The following is a 19,129-nucleotide window of genomic DNA, read 5'->3' as shown; positions in this document are numbered from 1 at the left end:
AATTGTTTCTCATGTAGTGAAAGTTTTTAGATGTAGCTTGTTACTGCCTGGGGGAATCCTTTGTTGAGTGGTGATTGGCTGTCCCTGATTGTTTCTCATGTAGTGAAAGTTTTTAGGTGTAGCTTGTTACTGCCTGGGGGAATCCTTTGTTGAGTGGTGATTGGCTGTCCCCAATTGTTTCTCATGTGGTGGAAGTTTTTAGTTGTAACTTGTTACTACCTGGGGGAATCCTTTGTTGAGAGGTGATTAGTTGTCCCCGATTGTTTCTTATGTGGTGAAAGTTTTTAGGGGTGGCTTGTTACTGCTGGGGGAATCCTTTGTTGAGAAGTGATTAGCTGTCCCTTATTGTTTATTATGTGGTGAAAGTTTTTAGGTGTGGTTTTTACTGCCTGGGGGGATCCTTTGTTGGGAGGTGATTAGCTGTCCCCGATTGTTTCTCACGTGGTGGAAGTTTTTAGGTGTGACTTGTTACTGGCTGGAGGAATCCTTTGTTGAGAGGTGATTAGCTGTCCCCGATTGTTTCCTATGTGGAGTCCCCCTGTTTCCAAAAGATCTCACAACCTTTGAGGATGCCTGCCAATGATGCAGACAAAACGTCAGGAGAGAATGCTTCTAGAACTGGGTTGTTGTAGGTTTTCCGAGCTGTTGCCTTTGACAACACAGCCCGAAAAACCCACAACAACCCAGTGATTCTGGCCATGAAGGCCTTCGACAATACCTCTTCCAATTCCATTCGCCCCAGGAAGATCCAGTATGAAGATGACGCCGGAGGGCCTGCATCGTGGTTTGAGCATCGGGCTCTGACTCGCTGCAGCACTTTTTAGAAGTCTGATTACTGACTTCTCCGTCACTTTCTTGGCTTCCAAACCCATTCTATGAAGCGAAAACGTTCCAAAGAAATCCGTCTCCTCTTCCCACCCATCTCTTTGCGCCAAAGAAGTCATCCACATTCCAGGATGTGACTCACTCAACGCTGGTCACTTTGGAGGGAGAACCTTCCTTTGGGATTATGGGAAGAAGGGTAATCCATACACTTTTTTGGCTTCGGAGTTTGCGGCAAACTTGAGCCAGAGTTTGGGTGCCAAAATTCCAGCAACACATTTCCCTGCAATGTTTGCAGGGAGATATATATATATATATATATATATATATATATATATATATATCTTCTCGAAATGAATCCTGTTTGCTAGAAATCCCTCATATCACGCTGCTGCTAATAAGTTACTCTGACTGTGAGAGGTCTCTGTGAAAGAGAGGGCTCAGTGTGTTAGTAGGCCTCAGTGTGAGAAGGCCTCAATGTTACTTCACCTCAGTGTGAGAGTGGCATCAGTCTGAGAGAGCCCTCAGTGGGAGAAGGCCTCAGTGTTAGTTCACCTCAGTGTGAGAGTGGCATTGGTCTGAGAGAGCCCTCAGTGAGAGAAGGCCTCAGTGTTAGTTCACCTCAGTGTGAGAGTGGCATCAGTCTGAGAGAGCTCTCAGTGGGAGAAGGCCTCAGTGTTAGTTCACCTCAGTGTGAGAGTGGCATCGGTCTGAGAGAGCCCTCAATGGGAGAAGGCCTCAGTGTTAGTTCACCTCAGTGTGAGAGTGGCATCGGTCTGAGAGAGCTCTCAGTGTGAGAAGGCCTCAATGTTACTTCACCTCAGTGTGAGAGTGGCATCAGTCTGAGAGAGCCCTCAGTGGGAGAAGGCCTCAGTGTTAGTTCACCTCAGTGTGAGAGTGGCATTGGTCTGAGAGAGCCCTCAGTGAGAGAAGGCCTCAGTGTTAGTTCACCTCAGTGTGAGAGTGGCATCGGTCTGAGAGAGCTCTCAGTGGGAGAAGGCCTCAGTGTTAGTTCACCTCAGTGTGAGAGTGGCATCGGTCTGAGAGAGCCCTCAATGGGAGAAGGCCTCAGTGTTAGTTCACCTCAGTGTGAGAGTGGCATCGGTCTGAGAGAGCTCTCAGTGTGAGAAGGCCTCAATGTTACTTCACCTCAGTGTGAGAGTGGCATCAGTCTGAGAGAGCCCTCAGTGGGAGAAGGCCTCAGTGTTAGTTCACCTCAGTGTGAGAGTGGCATTGGTCTGAGAGAGCCCTCAGTGAGAGAAGGCCTCAGTGTTAGTTCACCTCAGTGTGAGAGTGGCATCGGTCTGAGAGAGCTCTCAGTGGGAGAAGGCCTCAGTGTTAGTTCACCTCAGTGTGAGAGTGGCATCGGTCTGAGAGAGCCCTCAATGGGAGAAGGCCTCAGTGTTAGTTCACCTCAGTGTGAGAGTGGCATCGGTCTGAGAGAGCTCTCAGTGGGAGAAGGCCTCAGTGTTAGTTCACCTCAGTGTGAGAGTGGCATCGGTCTGAGAGAGCCCTCAATGGGAGAAGGCCTCAGTGTTAGTTCACCTCAGTGTGAGAGTGGCATCGGTCTGAGAGAGCCCTCAGTGAGAGAAGGCCTCAGTGTTAGTTCACCTCAGTGTGAGAGTGGCATCGGTCTGAGAGAGCCCTCAGTGGGAGAAGGCCTCAGTGTTAGTTCACCTCAGTGTGAGAGTGGCATCAGTCTGAGAGAGCCCTCAGTGGGAGAAGGCCTCAGTGTTAGTTCACCTCAGGTTTCTCCCACGGAGGCCTCCTCCCACTGAGGGCTCTCTCAGACTGATGCCATTCTCACTCTGAGTGGCATCAGTCTGAGAGCTCTCAGTGGGAGAAAAACCTCAGTGTGAAGTAGGCCTCAGTGTTAGTAGGCTTCAGTATGAGAAGGCCTGATGTGAGAATCTTCGGTGTGAGAGAAGCCCAAGGTTGAAGGCCATCATGTGTAAAGCTCCAGTGTGAAGGCTGCTGCGTGTAAAATAATAATAATAATAATAATAATAATAATAATAATCTTTATGTATACCCCGCCATCATCTCCCCAACGGGGACTCGGGGTGGCTCCCATGAGGCCAAGCCCAGACAACAAATTACAATAAAATAAGATACAAGTTACAATAAAATAAACAATATTGTAATAAAGTTCAAAACATAAGAATACAATAGACAATATACAAAAAAAGGGGAACCAAACATAATAACAGTGAGTGGGCCCCATGTACAAAAATTGAAAAAGCTGCTGTGTCAAGGTCCTGTGTAACTTCAGTGTAAGAGAAGGCAAAGGTGTTGAGAGTGGCTTATATGTCTTCTTCAGAATGTGCACAGACAACATTATTATCGGCATATTGGAGTTCTGTAACAGATGTTGTAGGTTTTCTTCTGAATGTGCACAGACTACATTATCATCAGCAATATTGGAGTTCTGTAACAGATGTAGGTTTTCTTCTGAATACGCACAAACCAGATTATCATCATTGGAGTTCTGTAACAGATGTTGTAGGTCTTCTTCTGAATGCGCAATCTACGTTATCACCAGCATATTGGAGTTATGTAACAGATATTGTAGATATTCTTCTGAATGGGCACAGACTAGGTTATCATCAGCGTATTGGAGTTCAGTAACAGATGTTGTAGGTTTTCTTCTGAATGCGCACAGACTAGGTTATCATCAGCATATTGGAGTTCAGTAACAGATGTTGTAGGATTTCTTCTAAATGCGCAGACTATGTTATCATCAGTATATTGGAGTTCTATAACAGATGTTGCAGGTCTTCTTCTGAATGCGCACAGACTAGGTTATCATCAGCATATTGGAGTTCTATAACAGATGTTGCAGGTCTTCTTCTGAATGCGCACAGACTAGGTTATCATCAGCATATTGGAGTTCTATAACAGATGTTATGAGTTTGGTTTTGGCTTTCAGTCTGCTAAGGTTAAATAGCTTTATCTGATATTTATTCTACTGTGTAGATGCACCCTTTGATACCCTTTCGTACCCTGAAAGGCTTGAAGGGTTTTAAATAAATATTCATTATCTCTCTCTTTCCTTCCTTCTTTCTTTCTTTCTTTCTCTTCCTCTTTCTTCTTTCTTTATTTCTTTCCCCTCCTTCCCTCCCTCCTTCCCTCTCTCTGGAATGACAGAGAAATGAGGGAAAGCATTCCAAAAATGCACTCCCAGCCCTAAGTGGTATCATGCATTCTTCCTTTGGCAAAAATCCCTTGCCACTGTAAATAGGAAACGAACTAGACTCTGAAAAGTACGGACTGAAGTACAAAAGAACTACATACAGTTGGATTTGGATCCATTGCTTATTATTATTAAGTCTGGCTAGTTGCTGCCTGGGGGAATCATTTGTTGGAATGTCCAGGGTGGGAGAAAGAACTCTTGTCTGTTGGAGGCGAGTGTGAATTTTGTAATTGGCTATCTTGATTAGCATTGAATGGCATTGCAGCTTCAAAGCCTGGCTGGTTGCTGCCTGGGAGAATCCTTTGTTGGAATGTCCAGGGTGGGAGAAAGAACTCTTGTCTGTTGGAGGCGAGTGTGAATGTTGCAATTGGCCACCTTGATTAGCTTCTGAACAGCCTTGCAGCTTCAAAGCCTGGCTGGTTGCTGCCTAAGGGAATCCTTTGTTGGGAGGTGTTGGGAGATGTTTGCTGGCCCTGCTCCAGTGGAATCTTTTTTCTGGCTTGCTGTGGATTTTCTGGGCTGTCTGGCCATGTTCCAGAAGCATTCTCTCCTGACGTTTCACCCACATCTCTGGCAGGCATCCTCAGAGGTTGTGAGGTCTGTTGGAAACTAGGCAAGAGGGGTTTATATATGTCTGGAATGTCCACGGTAGGAAAAAAAAGAACTCTTGTCTGTTGGAGGCAAGTGTGGATGTTGCAAATGGCCACCTTGATTAGCATTGAATGGCCTTGCAGCTTCAAAGCCTGGCTGGTTGCTGCCTGGGGGAAATCCTTTGTTGGAATGTCCAGGATGGGAGAAAGAACTCTTGTCTGTTGGAAGTAAGTGTAAATGTTGCAAACGGCCAGCTTGATTAGCATTGAATGGCCTTGTAGCTTCAAAGCCTGGCTGGTTGCTGCCACGGTTGTGAGTTCTATTGGAAATTACGCAGTAATGTCCAGAGTGGGAGAAAGAACTCTTTGTCTGTTGGAGGCAAGTGTGAATGTTGCAGTTGGCCAGCTTGATTAGCATTGAATGGCCTTCCAGCTTCAAAGCCTGGCTGGTTGCTGCCACGGTTGTGAGGTTTGTTGAAAATTATGCAATAATTTCCGGGGTGGGAGAAAGAACTCTTTGTCTGTTGTTGTCGTCGTTGGCCAGCTTGTTTAGCATTGAAAGGCCTTGCAGCTTCAAAGCCTGGCAGGTTGCTGCCTCAGTTGTGAGTTCTATTGGAAATCACGCAATAATGCCCAGGGTGGGAGAAAGAACTCTTGTCTGTTGGAGGCAAGTGTGAATGTTGCAGTTGGCCAGCTTGTTTAGCATTGAATGGCCTTGCAGCTTCAAAGCCTGGCTGCTTCCTGCCACGATTGTGAATTCTGTTGGAAACTAGGGAAACGGACTGTATATATACCTGGGGAGTAATGTCCAGGGTGGGAGATAGAACACTTGTTGGAGGCAAGTGTGAATGTTGCCATGGTCCACCTTGATTAGCGTTGAATAGCCTTGCAGGTGCAAAGCCTGGCTGCAAAGGCAAGGACTGCAAGGCTGTTCAATGCTAATCAAGCTGGCCAATGGCAACATTCACACTTGCCTCAGTTAGAATACTGGAAAAGGACTATCAAGTAAAGTAATGCTGCCCTCTTCCGGCCAAAGAGAAATATTTAGTTATATTTATATTTAATGCATAAGTGACTACCATCAACTTCTGGTCAAATATTGGATTTATATCTCTGTGGAAGAAAAAAACTCTTGTCTGTTGGAGGCAAGTGTAAATGTTGCAATTGGCCAGCTTCATTAGCATTGAATGGCCTTGCAGCTTCAAAGCCTGGCTGGTTGCTGCCTGGGGGAATCCTTTGTTGGAATGTCCAGGATAGAGTTTTGACGGCATGTTCTCACCGTTACCTTTTCCTTCCTTGTTCTCTCCCTTTCCCTCAGATCCTTTTCGACCAAGCACAGAGGTCTGTCCGGCAGCAACTCCACAACTTTGTGAAAGAGTGAGTATTTCTGGCGTTGGTGTCGGAATGTGGTTACAACATCTCTCTATTAAAAACCTCAAGGCCTGTATGTCAGAAATATTAAAAAAATAACTGGGTATTTTTGATTACCAAAGTGTGAGTCAAGCACTGAAAGAGTGAGTAGGCCGAAGCCTGTTAGAGTCAATGGGCCAAACTAGTGTTGTCCTGAGAAGTGTGAGGTAAACCTCAGTGTGAGAGAAGCCTCATGTGAGAAAGCTCCAGTGTGAAGGCTGCTGCGTGCAAAGCTACTATGCATTTGTTTATTTGTGTTACGGAAACCTAGTTTTTGTAAATAGTGCAACCATATTATTTTACAGTGTGAAGTAGGTCTCAGTATTAGTAGGCCTCAGTGGGAGAAAGGCTCCAGTGTTAGTTCGGCTCAGTGTGAGAGAGGCGTCAGTCTGAGAGAGCCCTCAGTGGGAGAAGGCAAAAGTTATTATTGATTTGAGGAGAGTGAGTAGACCAAAGCCTGTTAAAGTCAGTGGGCAGAGCTAGTGTTGTCCTGAGGAGAGTGAGTAGGCCGAAGCATTTTAGAGTCAGTGCTCCAAAGCTAATGTTGTCCTGATGAGAGTGAGTAGGCTGAAGCCTGTTAGAGTCAGTGGGTCAAAGCTAGTGTCGTCCTGAGGAGAGTGAGTAGGCCGAAGCATGTTAGTCAGTGGGCCAAAGTTAGTGTTGTCTTGAGGAGAGTGAGTAGGCCGAAGCCTGTTAGTCAGTGGGCCAGAGCTAGTGTCATCCTGATGAGAGTGAGTAGGTTGAAGCCTGTTAGAGTCAGTGGGTCAAAGCTAGTGTCGTCTGTGGAGAGTGAGTAGGTCAAAGCCTGTTGGAGTCAGTGGGTCAAAGCTAGTGTCGTCCTGAGGGGAGTGAGTAGGTCGAATCCTGTTAGAGTCAGTGGGTCAAAGCTAGTATTGTCCTAAGGAGAGTCAGTAGTGCAACCATATTATTTTACAAACTGAAGTAGGTCTCAGTATTAGTAGACCTCAGTGGGAGAAAGGCTTCAGTGGGCCAGAGCTAGTATCCTGAGGAGAGTGAGTAGGCTGAAGCCTGTTAGTCAGTGGGTCAAAGCTAGTGTTGTCCTGAGGAGAGTGAGGTAAACCTCAGTGTGAGAGAAGCCTCGTTTGAGAAAGCTCCAGTGTGAAGGCTGCTGCGTGCAAAGCTACTATGTATTTGTTTATTTGTGTTACGGAAACCTAGTTCTTGTAAATAGTGCAACCATGTTATTTTACAATGTGAAGTAGGTCTCAGTATTAGTAGGCCTCAGTGGGAGAAAGGCTTCAGTGGGCCAGAGCTAGTATCTAGAGGAGAGTGAGTAGGCCCAAGCCTGTTAGAGTCAGTGAGCCAAAGCTAGTGTCGTCCTGATGAGAGTGAGTAGGCTGAAGCTTGTTAGAGTCAGTGGGCCAAAGCTAGTGTCGTCCTGATGAGAGTGAGTAGGCTGAAGCTTGTTAGAGTCAGTGGGCCAAAGCTAGTGTCGTCCTGATGAGAGTGAGTAGGCTGAAGCTTGTTAGAGTCAGTGGGCCAAAGCTAGTGTCGTCCTGAGGAGAGTGAGGTAAACCTCTGTGTGAGAGAAGCCTCGTTTGAGAAAGCTCCAGTGCGAAGGCTGCTGCATGGAAAGCTACTATGTATACATAAAATATTATGCATTTTAATGTATTATAACTGTATTCTCAATTTGCTTCTCATGGTTGATGAAATCCCAAGTAGCTCGAAATCTTCCTCGTCCGCAGGGTTGTAGAAGGGTGAAAGTTCAGCTGGGAGACCATCCATGATGCCTTGAGCTCTTTTGAGGAAAAGAGACATCAAGAGATAACTCATCAGAATGCCACGGAAGTGGGGACAAAAATGATTTCCAGACAGATATAATCCCCCCTGAGCTGCATTTGTAATTTTCTGTCTGCGGAAGGAGGCGGGAGTCTTGGTTGCCTTTGCGACAATCGAGATGATAAATGAGATTGGGTTTGTCCTAGAAAGTTACGAGAGCATCTGGACCTTTTTGCGAATCCCTCTTCGGCATCTGGAGGCAGGCTTCCCCTTAGGCATGTGAACTTGCCACGAAGACTAGAAACTTACAAAAAATAAATGCCTATTTATTTATTTATCATGTCAGAAGCGAATTGAGAATACAGTTATAATGTATCGAGTCATTATACATAATGTATTCCTGAGAAGATTAAAAAACTTGCTTGAGTCAAACTTCTCCTTAGCAATTAGGTTTCTCAGCTGTTAGACTGATATACCTAGATATCTCTTTGACCTTCGGAAAAAAAATATGCCACTGCACAAAAAAACAGCAGAGTTTCAAAAGTGGTATTTCAATTGCCCAAAAACATCTGTTCTGTATTGTATGTGTGTGTGTTGGCATGCAGTTTTCCTTAACTCATATCTGAATGGAGTCTGAGTTCTGAACAGTCTGAGTTCTGAACAGTCCCAGATCTGATCACATGGTCTGTGGCCCCTCCCTTCAGATTGCTTTTTGTATTGTATGTGTGTATATTGGCATGCCGTTTTCCTTAACTCTATGTTGTGGGAGGGGCCGCAGACCATGTGATCAGATCTGGGACTGTTCAGAACTCAGACCATGTGATCGGATCTGGGACTATTCAGAACTCAGACTCTCTGTTCTGAGAGTCTAATAGGGTCTCTATCTGAAAGTCTAATGGCATCTCTAAAACATTCTGTTTCTACTAACTACTAGAATGGAGTCTGAGTTCTGAGCAGTCTGAGTTCTGAACAGCCCCAGATCTGATCACATGGTCTGTGGCCCCTCCCTTCAGATTGCTTTCTGTATTGTATGTGTGTATATTGGCATGCCGTTTTCCTTAACTCTATGTTGTGGGAGGGGCCGCAGACCATGTGATCAGATCTGGGACTATTCAGAACTCAGACTCCATTCAAGAAGTCAGTAGGAACAGAATGTTTTAAAGATGCCAGTAGACTTTCAGATAGAGACCCTATTAGACTCTCAGAACAGAGAGATGCTTTAGACTGGGCATCCTCAAACTGTGGCCCTCCAGCTGTTTGGGCCCCCAACTCCCAGAAGCCCTAGCCAACTTGTGCAATGCTGAGGAATTCTGGGAGTTGGAGGTCAAAACAGTTGGAGGGCCACAGTTTGGGGATGCCTGATATAAAGCGTCTCTCTGTTCTGAGAGTCTAATAGGGTCTCTATCTGAAAGTCAAATGGCATCTCTAAAGCATTCTGTTTCTACTGACTACTAGAATGGAGTTTGAGTTCTGAACAGTCCCAGATCTGATCACGTGGTCTGCGGCCCCTCCCACAACATAGAGTTAAGGCAAACTGCATGCCAATACACACATATACAATACAGAAAGCAATTTGAAGGGAGGGGACACAGACCATGTGATCAGATCTGGGACTGTTTAGAACTCAGACTCCATTCTAGTCGTCAGTAGAAACAGAATGTTTTAGAGATGCCTGTAGACTTTCAGATAGAGACCCTATTAGACTCTCAGAACAGAGAGTCTGAGTTCTGAACAGTCCCAGATATGATCACCTGGTCTGCAGCCCCTCCCACAACATAGAGTTAAGGAAAACCGCATGCCAATGCAATACACATACAATACAGAAAGTAATTTGAAGGGAGGGGACACAGACCATGTGATCAGATCTGGACTATTCCACTCTTCCCTTGCAGTGACGTCCGGAAGTTCAAGGAGACCAAGAAGCAGTTTGACAAGGTGCGGGAGGACATGGAGATCGCCTTGGTCAAGAATGCCCAGGCGCCGCGGCACAAGCCCCACGAGGTGGAAGAGGCCACCGGGACCCTGACCATCACCAGGAAGTGCTTCCGGCACTTGGCCCTCGACTACGTCTTGCAGGTGAGGTCTCGACAAGTCCTCTCCGGGGGTTGAATGAAGGCAACTGTTGTGAATCGTAATGTAAATATCTGATACGCAGGATGTATTTTCATTCACTGGACTCAATTTGCACCAATACTCAATATGCCCAAATGTCAACATTGGTGGAGTTTGGGGAAAATAGACCTTGACATGTGGGAGTTGTAGTTGCTGGGATATATAGTTCACCTACAATCAAAGAGCATTCTGAACGCTACCAACGATAGAATTGGGTCAAACTTCTCACACAGAAGGGAATTGCTGGTGCGAATCTCCCTCCAGCCTCACACGCTCTCCCTCGTCCTCGCATGGATTCTATTCTGCCATGCGCTGAGCCCGCCTGCTCTCCCCTCCCCGCTTGGAGTCTCAGAAACAGCCCTCCCCTTGGCTGAGAGGCCAGCTGAGAGACCGGCCAATCACAGCGGAGGAGGGATTTTGGTCGGATTCCCATCCAGCCTCGTATGCTCTCCCTCGCCCGCATAGGTGCACCAGCATGCACTAAGCATGCCTGCTCTCCCCTCCCTGCTTATAGTATCAGAAACAGCCCTCCCCTTGGCTGAGAGGCTTGCTGAGAGGCTGGCCAATTACAGCAGAGGAAGGAATTTGCTGGGAAGATTCCCATCCTGTCTCGCACGCTCTCCCTCGCTTACATTGTGCACCACGCTACCATGCACTGAGCATGCCTGCTCTTCCCTTCCTGCTTGGAGTCTCAGAAACAGCCCTCCCCTTGGCTGAGAGGCCGACCAATCGCTGCGGAGGAGGGATTTTGGTTGGAGGATTCCCATCCAGCCTCACACGCTCTCCCTCGCCTGCACATGCGCACCATGCTGCCATGCACCGAGCATGCCTGCTCTCCCCTCCCTGCTTGGAGTCTCAAAAACAGCCTTCGCTTTGGCTGAGAGGCCAACAGAGAGGCCAGCCAATCACTGCAGAGGAGGGATTTTGGTCGGAGGATTCTCATCCAGCCTCGCATGCTCTCCCTCGCCTGCACATGTGCACCAGCATGCACTAAGCACACCTGCTCTCCCCTCCCTGCTTGGAGTCTCAAAAACAGCTCTGCCCTTGGCTGAGAGGCTAGCTGAGAGGCTGGCCAATCACAGCAGAGGAGGGGTTTTACTGGTAGGATTCCCATCCAGCCTCGCATGCTCTCCCTCGCTTACATTGCGCACCACGCTACCATGCACTGAGCATGCCTGCTCTTCCCTTCCTGCTTGGAGTCTCAGAAACAGCCCTCCCCTTGGCTGAGAGGCCGACCAATCGCTACGGAGGAGGGATTTTGGTTGGAGGATTCCCATCCAGCCTCACACGCTCTCCCTCGCCTGCACATGCGCACCACGCTGCCATGCACCGAGCATGCCTGCTCTCCCCTCCCTGCTTGGAGAGGCCTGTCAATAGCCCTCCCCTTGGCTGAGAGGCCTGTCAATCATAGCAGAAGAGAGCTTTTGGTGGGAGGGTTCACCATCTGTTTCCAAAAAGGAAGAGAAGGACAGGCGGAGAGATCTTCAGCTTTCCCTGCCAAAGGGCCATCACAAACATATGTTTCCTGGAAAACACGGGAAAATGGCTTCAAACTGCAAGAGAGGAGATTCCATCTGAACATGAGGAAGAACTTCCTGACTGTGAGAGCTGTTCAGCAGTGGAACTCTCTGCCCCAGAGTGTGGTGGAGGCTTTTAAACAGAGGCTGGATGGCCATCTGTCAGGGGTGCTTTGAATGCAATATTCCTGTTTCTTGGCAGAATGGGGTTGGACTGGATGGTCCATGAGGTCTCTTCCAACTCTATGATTCTATGACCCCTCTGAAACCCCTTGCGACCCCCCGAGTGGCTGCGACCCCCAGGTTGAGAAACGCTGATCTAGTCGTGTTATGATTCCTTGAGCTCAGTTTGAAGAAAGGTCTCCCACATTGGTTTTGCATGGAATCCTAGAGCTGGAATAGACCCCAAGGGTCATCCAATACAACCATCTTCTGCCACAATCAAAGCCCTCCTGACAGATGGGCATCCAACTTCTGCTTTAAAAACTCCAGAGAAGGATATTCTCTGCTGTTCTTCCTTGTGTTTCCTGCCATTTGAATCCAAGCTGCCCTGAATGTTTGATTCATCCGACCCTTTCCTCCTCCGGAAGCCATTCCCAGGCGGATTCGTTCTCCTTTCGCAATCCCCAGCCTGCTCTGACCTCCCTCGTCGCAGCTCTGCAAAGCCAATGCCAAGCTAATATTGATCCCGGCTGTTCCATTAGCCCCTTTGCTCTCCACCCTTTGAAAGTGGGACCATCTGCCGAGGCCGTCTGTCTCATCCCGGGATTGCTTACACTGTCATGTCCTGTCAATCACTGCGAATGAGCGGGCAATCGGGTGGGGAGCAAAAAGGGAGACGGCGCATAGGTCACCACAGTTGCCGCCTTTCCTTCCTTGGGGGTGAGCCGAGGAACATTTGTGGACGCAAGGATTATTTTAGTCCTTGGAAAAGCCAAGAGGGGTGAGGAGGTGTTTGCACTTGTACCCTCCCGCAGTCCAAGAAACATTGCATTTATCCAAAAGACATTGCCCAGAAGCGAGTCATTTTTGAAAGACGCGTGCAAGAATGAATGTTAAAATACCGTATATACTCAAGTATAAGCCAAGTTTTTCAACCCTCTTTTTAGGCTGCAAAAGCTCCCCTTGGTTATTTTACTCTATTATTATTATTATTATTATTATTATTATGACATTTATTCTTTTGCTCTATTTATTATTACATTTATTTTACTTTATTTATTTTTATTTTTAGTTACATTTATTATTTTACTCTATTATTATTATATTTATTATTTTACTCTATTATTATTATTATTATAGTTATTCTTTTCCCTATTTATTATAATTATAATTATTCTTTTCTCTATTTATTATTATATTTATTATTTTACTCTATTTATTATTATAGTGTTCTTTTCCCTATTTATTATTATTATATTTATTATTTTACTCTATTATTATTATTATTATAGTTATTCTTTTCCCTATTTATTATTATATTTATTATTTTACTCTATTTATTATTATAGCTATTTTCCCTATTTATTATTATTATATTTATTATTTTACTCTATTTATTATTATTATAGCTATTCTTTTTCCTATTTATTTTTATTATATATATTATTTTACTCTATTTATTATAATTATAATTATTCTTTTCTCTATTTATTATTATATTTATTATTTTACTCTATTTATTATTATAGTGTTCTTTTCCTTATTTATTATAATTATATTTATTATTTTACTCTATTTATTATTATTATAATATTTTCTCTATTTATTATTATATTTATTATTTTACTCTATTTATTATTATTACAGTTATTCTTTTCCCTATTTATCATTATTATATTTATTATTTTACGCTATTTATTATTATTATTACAGTTATTCTTTCCCCTATTTATTATTATTATATTTATTATTTTACTCTATTTATTATAATTATAATTATTCTTTTCTCTATTTATTATATTTATTATTTTATCCTATTTATTATTATTATTATAGTTATTCTTTTCTCTATTTATTGTTATTATATTTACTATTTTACTCTATTTAGTATTATAGTTATTCTTTATTTATTGTTATTATTATATTTGCATTGTTTTACACTTCCTCATTGACGTTAGGTACAATCATTGGCTGAATTACAACAGAATCCTCCATTTTCAATATTTTTCTGTTTCTTTAATATTTTACTCTACTTATTGTTATTACATTTATTATTTTACTCTATTATTGTTATGATTGCATTTATTATTTCACTCTATTGTTATTATTACATTTAATATTTTATTCTATTTATTATTGTTATTATTACATTTACATTATTTTACTCTATTATTTTATTACATTTATTATTTTCTCTATTTATTTTTATTATTGCATTTACATTATTTACTCTATTATTTTATTACTTTTATTATTTTTCTCTATTTATTGTTACTATTACATTTTACTCTATTTATTATTATTTTATTACATTTATTATTTTTTCTCTATTTATTTTTATTATTACAGTTACATGATTTTCCACTTCCATATCCTCATTGACATTAGGTGCCATCATTGGCTGAATTACAACAGAAACCTCAATTTTCAATATTTTTCTGTTTCTTTCTTTATTTTTTTAGATCAACGTCCTCCAAGCCAAGAAGAAATTTGAAATTCTGGATGCAGTAAGAATGCTATTTGTTAGCTATTTTTAGTTTGTACTAGCTGTACCTGCCACGCGTTGCTGTGGCCAACCTTCCCTCCCTCTTTCTCTCCTTCTTTCTTTCTTTCTCTCCTTCCTTCCCTCTTTTTCTTTCCATTCTTCTTTCTTCCTTCTCTACCTGTTTCTTTTCTCGCTTCCTTTGCTCTTTGGTTCCATCCCTCCTTGTCTCTTTCCTTCCTTCCTACCTACCCTCTTTCTCTCTTTCGTTCCTTCTCTCCTTCCTTCCCTCTTTCACTTTTTTATTTCATTCTCTCCCTCTTTTTCTCCTTCCTTCCCTACCCTTATTTCTTTCCTTCTTTCTCTCCTTCCCTCCTTCTTTCCCTTCTTCTTTCCCTCTTTCTCTCCCTTCTTCTCTCCTTCCTTCCTTCCTTCATTACCTTTCTTTCTTTCCTTCTCTCCTTCTTTCCCTCTTTCTCCCCCTTTCTCTCCTTCCTTCCTTCCTTCCTTCCTTCCTTCCTTCCTTCCTTCCTTCCCTACCTTTCTTTCTTTCCTTCTCTCCTTCTTTACCTCTTTCTCCCCCTTTCTCTCCTTCCTTCCTTCCTTCCTCCCTTCCCTACCTTTCTTTCTTTCCTTCTCTCCTTCATTCCCTCTTTCTCCCCCTTTCTCTCCTTCCTTCCTACTCTACCCTTCTTTCTTTCCTTCTTTCCCTCCTTCTCTCCCTTCTTCTCTCCTTCCTTCCTTCCTTCCTTCCTTCCTTCCTTCCGTACCTTTCTTTCTTTCCTTCTCTCCTTCTTTCCCTCTTTCTCTCCCTTTCTCTCCTTCCTTCCTTTTCTACCCATCTTTCTTTCCTTCTTTCTCTCCTTCCCTCCTTCTTTCCCTTCTTCTCTCCTTCCTTCCTTCGCTACCTTTCTTTCTTTCCTTCTCTCCTTTCCCTCTTCCTCCCCCTTTCTCTCCTTCCTTCCTACTCTACCCTTCTTTCTTTCCTTCTTTCTCTCCTTCCCTCCTTCTTTCTCTCCTTCTTTCTCTCTTTCTCTCCCTTTCTCTCCTTCCTTCCTTCTCTACCCTTCTTTCTTTCCTTCTTTACCTCCTTCCCTCCTTCTTTCCCTTCTCCTCTCTCTCCTTCCTTCTCTACTTTCCTTTGCTTCTTTCTCTCCTTCCCTCTTTCTTTCCCTCCTTCTCTCCTTCCTTCCTTCTCTACCTATTTTTCTTTCCTTCCTTCTCTCCTTCCCTCTTTCTCTCCCTCCTTCTCTACCTTTCTTTCTTTCCTTCTTTCTCTCCTTCCCTCCTTCTTTCCCTTTTTCTTTCCCTCTTTCTCTCCCTCCTTCTCGCCTTCCTTCTCTACCCTTCTTTGTTTCTTTCCTTCTCTCCTTCCCTCCTTCTTTCCCTTCTCCTCTCCCTCCTTCCTTCTCTACCTTTCTTTGCTTCTTTCTCTCCTTCCCGCTTTCTTTCCCTCCTTCTCTCCTTCCTCCCTCCTGTGGTTTTGTGCATGCGTTGTAATGGTGTTTTTTTTTTTTTTTTTGCTTTCTAAGTCCCTTCTGCTGTGTTTTTCAGTGTTTTTATGAGTGATGGTCACTCGTTGGCCTGAGAGGTGTCTTGTGTCCAAATTTGTTGTCAATTTTTTGTTGCGTATTCAGGCTTTCCCTCTTTGCCTTGCAGATGCTGTCCTTTATGCACGCCCAATATACCTTTTTCCAGCAAGGCTACAGCCTCCTACATGAACTGGACCCTTATATGAAGAAGTTGGCTTCAGAGGTGAGATGTTATTGTGTTCCGGACACTATGCGGAGCAACCAGCGAGGAAAACCAAAAGGATAGATGTGAAAATATGATTGGGTGAATCTGATTCTTGCGTTCAAGTGTTTACAATTGTTGCACTCCAGGTCAGGAAGAAGCCCTCTGACTTTAAAACTCACCACACGAAGAGGAAAGAAACACATCTTCTTTTATTGAAACTTAGTAAATATCCAGAAGAAATAAATGCTTGTAAGAAAATAAGAAGGTTCCCAAAAGTAATAAGTCTGACCCTCTGACTTTAAAACACACCACACGAAGAGGAAAGAAACACATCTTCTTTTATTGAAGCTTAGTAAAATCCAAAAGAAATAAATGCTTGTAAGAAAATAAGAAGGTTCCCAAAAGTAATAAGTCTGACCCTCTGACTTTAAAACACACCACACGAAGAGTAAAGAAACACATCTTCTTTTATTAAAGCTTAGTAAATATCCAGAAGAAATAAATGCTTGTATGAAAATAAGTAAGTTCCAAAAAGTAATAAGTAATAAGTCTGACCCTCTGACTTTAAAACACACCACACGAAGAGGAAAGAAACACATCTTCTTTTATTGAAGCTTAGTAAATATCCAGAAGAAATAAATGCTTGTAAGAAAATAAGAAAGTTCCAAAAAGTAATAAGTCCATAAAAGGTAGTAACTCAAAGCAATGTCCACACCAGATATAAAAGCAATCCCAAACAGCATTTATCCAGGCAGGAATCAACACGATGCAAAGACAATCCAAAAGGCTTAAAAAACTCCACAGGAACAAGCCCCCTTGAACAGGATTTCCATGGCACATGAACTTGATTTCCAAACGTTGCCTGATCTAACAGGTTTCCCTTTGAGGCAAACCTTATATCCCAAAACTCAGGAATTGGTTTCGCTTTTCCCCACATTTACCGTATATTCCGGGGTAGTAGACGACTTTTTAGGCATGTAAAACCTCATAAAATTTTGGGGGCCATCTAGTACGCCGGTATAAAATTAAAATAATAATAAAATTACTTAATATGGCTGCCTTGGCCTCAGGCTTTTCTACTCCTCCTCTGCCTTGGCTCATGGCAGCCTCCCGGGCAGGCTCCCCGTCCTTCCTCCCTTCCTGGCTGCCTTCCTTGCACAGGCCCAGGCTATATAGCCATGTTCCAGAAGCATTCTCTCCTGACATTTCTCCCACATCTGTGGCAGGCATCTTCAGAGGTTGTGAGGTTTGTTGGAAACTATGCAAGTGGGTTTACTCTGGACCTTCAGCAAATAGATAAACCCCACTTGCCTAGTTTCCAACAGACCTCACAACCTCTGAGGATACCTGCCATAGATGTGGGTGAAATGTCAGGAGAGAATGCTTCTGGGACATGGCCACACAGCCCGGAAAACTCACAGCAACCCAATTTTAAGACCCAGGAGGATTTACTGGATGTCGTTTATTCTCTTCTTGCATTCAGCTCGACCAGTTGGTGATCGACTCTGCAGTGGAGAAGCGGGAAATGGAGCACAAGCATGCGCTGATCCAGCAGCGGGTGAGTCTCTCCCAGGCGGAGAAATACATACCTGGGGAAGGCATGTTTCCAAAAGTTAGCACAGGATGCATTTCCTAACAATATATATCAGAAATGCTCATTGTGAACATTAATCACCAGCTGCAGTAAACCTTGCCAACCAAAAGGTTGACAGTTCGAAGCCGAGTCAGGGTGAGCTCCCGATACTCAGTCCAGCTCCCTGCCCACCTAGCAAATCAAAAACCAATGTGAGTAGATGAATAGGAACTGCATTAAGTGGGAAAGTATTGGTGTTTGAAGGAAAGGCAGGTGGGCAATTTGAGTCTGTGAGATGGAGTGAGCTCCCATCTGTCAGCCCCAGCTTCCCATGCAGGGATGTGAGAGAAGCCTCCTACAAGGATGATAACACATCCAGGCATCCCCTAGGCAATGTCCTTGCAGATGGCCAATTCTCTTAAACCAGAAGGACTGCTGACCGAAAGGTCGGTGGTCTAAATTCAGGGAGTGGAGTGAACTCCCATCTGTCAGCCCCAGCTTCCCATGCGGGGATGTGAGAGAAGCCTCCTACCAGGATGGTAACACATCCGGGCATCCCCTAAGCAATGTCCTTGCAGATGGCCAATTCTCTTACACCAAAAGCACTGCTGACCAAAAGGTCGACGGTTTGAATCCGGGGAGTGGGGTGAGCTCCCATCTGTCAGCTCCAGCTTCCCATGCAGGGACGTGAGAGAAGCCTCCCACAGGATGGTAACACATCCGGGCATCCCTTGGGCAACGTGCTTGCAGACGGCCAATTCTCTTACACCAGACTGCTGACTGAAAGGTCGACGATTCAAATCCAGAGAGTGGGGTGAGCTCCCATCTGTCAGCCCCAGTTTCCCATGTGAGAACATGGGAGAAGCCTCCCACAGGTGGTAACACATCTGGGCATCCCCTTAGCAACGTCCTTGCAGACGGCCAATTCTCTTACACCAGAAGGACTGCTGACCGAAAGGTTGGCGGTTCAAATCCTGGGAGTGGAGTGAGCTCCTATCTGTCAGCTTTATATGTGGGGACATGAGAGAAGCCTCCCACTGGATTGTAACACATCTAGGCGTCCCCTGGGCAACGTCCTTAAAGACAGCCTATTCTCTCACACCAGAAGCGATTTGCAATACAATTCGCTTCTGCCACGTTTTTTTAAAGCCTTTCTGTCTATGTAGAGACCTCTTGTGGCTGCATTGAGTACTTCAGGGTGAGGCCCATAAGTCACCAAGGTAGATCATTTTAAAGATAAGGCAACAAACAAAAAAAGGTGGACTTTTAGTTTAAACCCCACCAATATTTTAATTTGGACCATGGAGGGTTTGTGTCCCACGTTTGGTCCCGATCCATCAAGCCATGAAGGAGCCTTTGAAGTACAAACATATGTACATATTTTACTTTGACGGAAATCTTAGATTGCCATTGTTTCCAACACCGATAACACTATTTCTTTTTCTTTCCTACTCTTTTTCCTGACTTCACCAATTTCTGGCCTGTCCACCCAGACTTTATTGCAGGTGAGCATTTTCTATTTCTTGCATGCTAATGAAGTGTATTCCAGATCATCAAAACCCCCTTTCGGTCTTGGATTGGCCCCTTTTGTTGTTTACATTGGCAATGGGTTTCGGTCGGGCTTATCTAGAGGATGCAGATGGCTTGTGATGGGGTTAATCTCTTCTGGTGAGGAATGGGAAAAAAATAAAATTCCCAGTGGCATTGAGCTAATCCCTGGAATTATCCATTTTGCACCTTCTGAAGCTTCCTTAAGAAGGCACGAGGTTTGCACGTTTTCCCCCCAAA

The 19,129-nt window shown here is 44.1% G+C and overlaps 1 protein-coding gene across 1 annotated transcript in view; it reads left to right on the top strand.

Moving 5' to 3' along the window:
* The window catches only part of ACAP3 (ArfGAP with coiled-coil, ankyrin repeat and PH domains 3), a 130,558-nt gene that overhangs the window by 67,928 nt on the left and 43,501 nt on the right, over positions 1 to 19,129 (top strand). The window contains 6 exon segments of the mRNA XM_067473012.1: positions 5,924 to 5,982; positions 9,651 to 9,834; positions 14,012 to 14,056; positions 15,691 to 15,786; positions 17,252 to 17,326; positions 18,835 to 18,846. Coding sequence (XP_067329113.1) covers positions 5,924 to 5,982; positions 9,651 to 9,834; positions 14,012 to 14,056; positions 15,691 to 15,786; positions 17,252 to 17,326; positions 18,835 to 18,846 — 471 coding nt within the window.

The sequence above is a fragment of the Anolis sagrei genome, chromosome 13 (genome assembly GCF_037176765.1).
Source record: "Anolis sagrei isolate rAnoSag1 chromosome 13, rAnoSag1.mat, whole genome shotgun sequence".
Taxonomy (NCBI): domain Eukaryota; kingdom Metazoa; phylum Chordata; class Lepidosauria; order Squamata; family Dactyloidae; genus Anolis; species Anolis sagrei.
The sequence above is the reverse complement of the archived record's forward strand: the minus strand, read 5'-3'. Positions and strand labels throughout refer to the sequence as shown.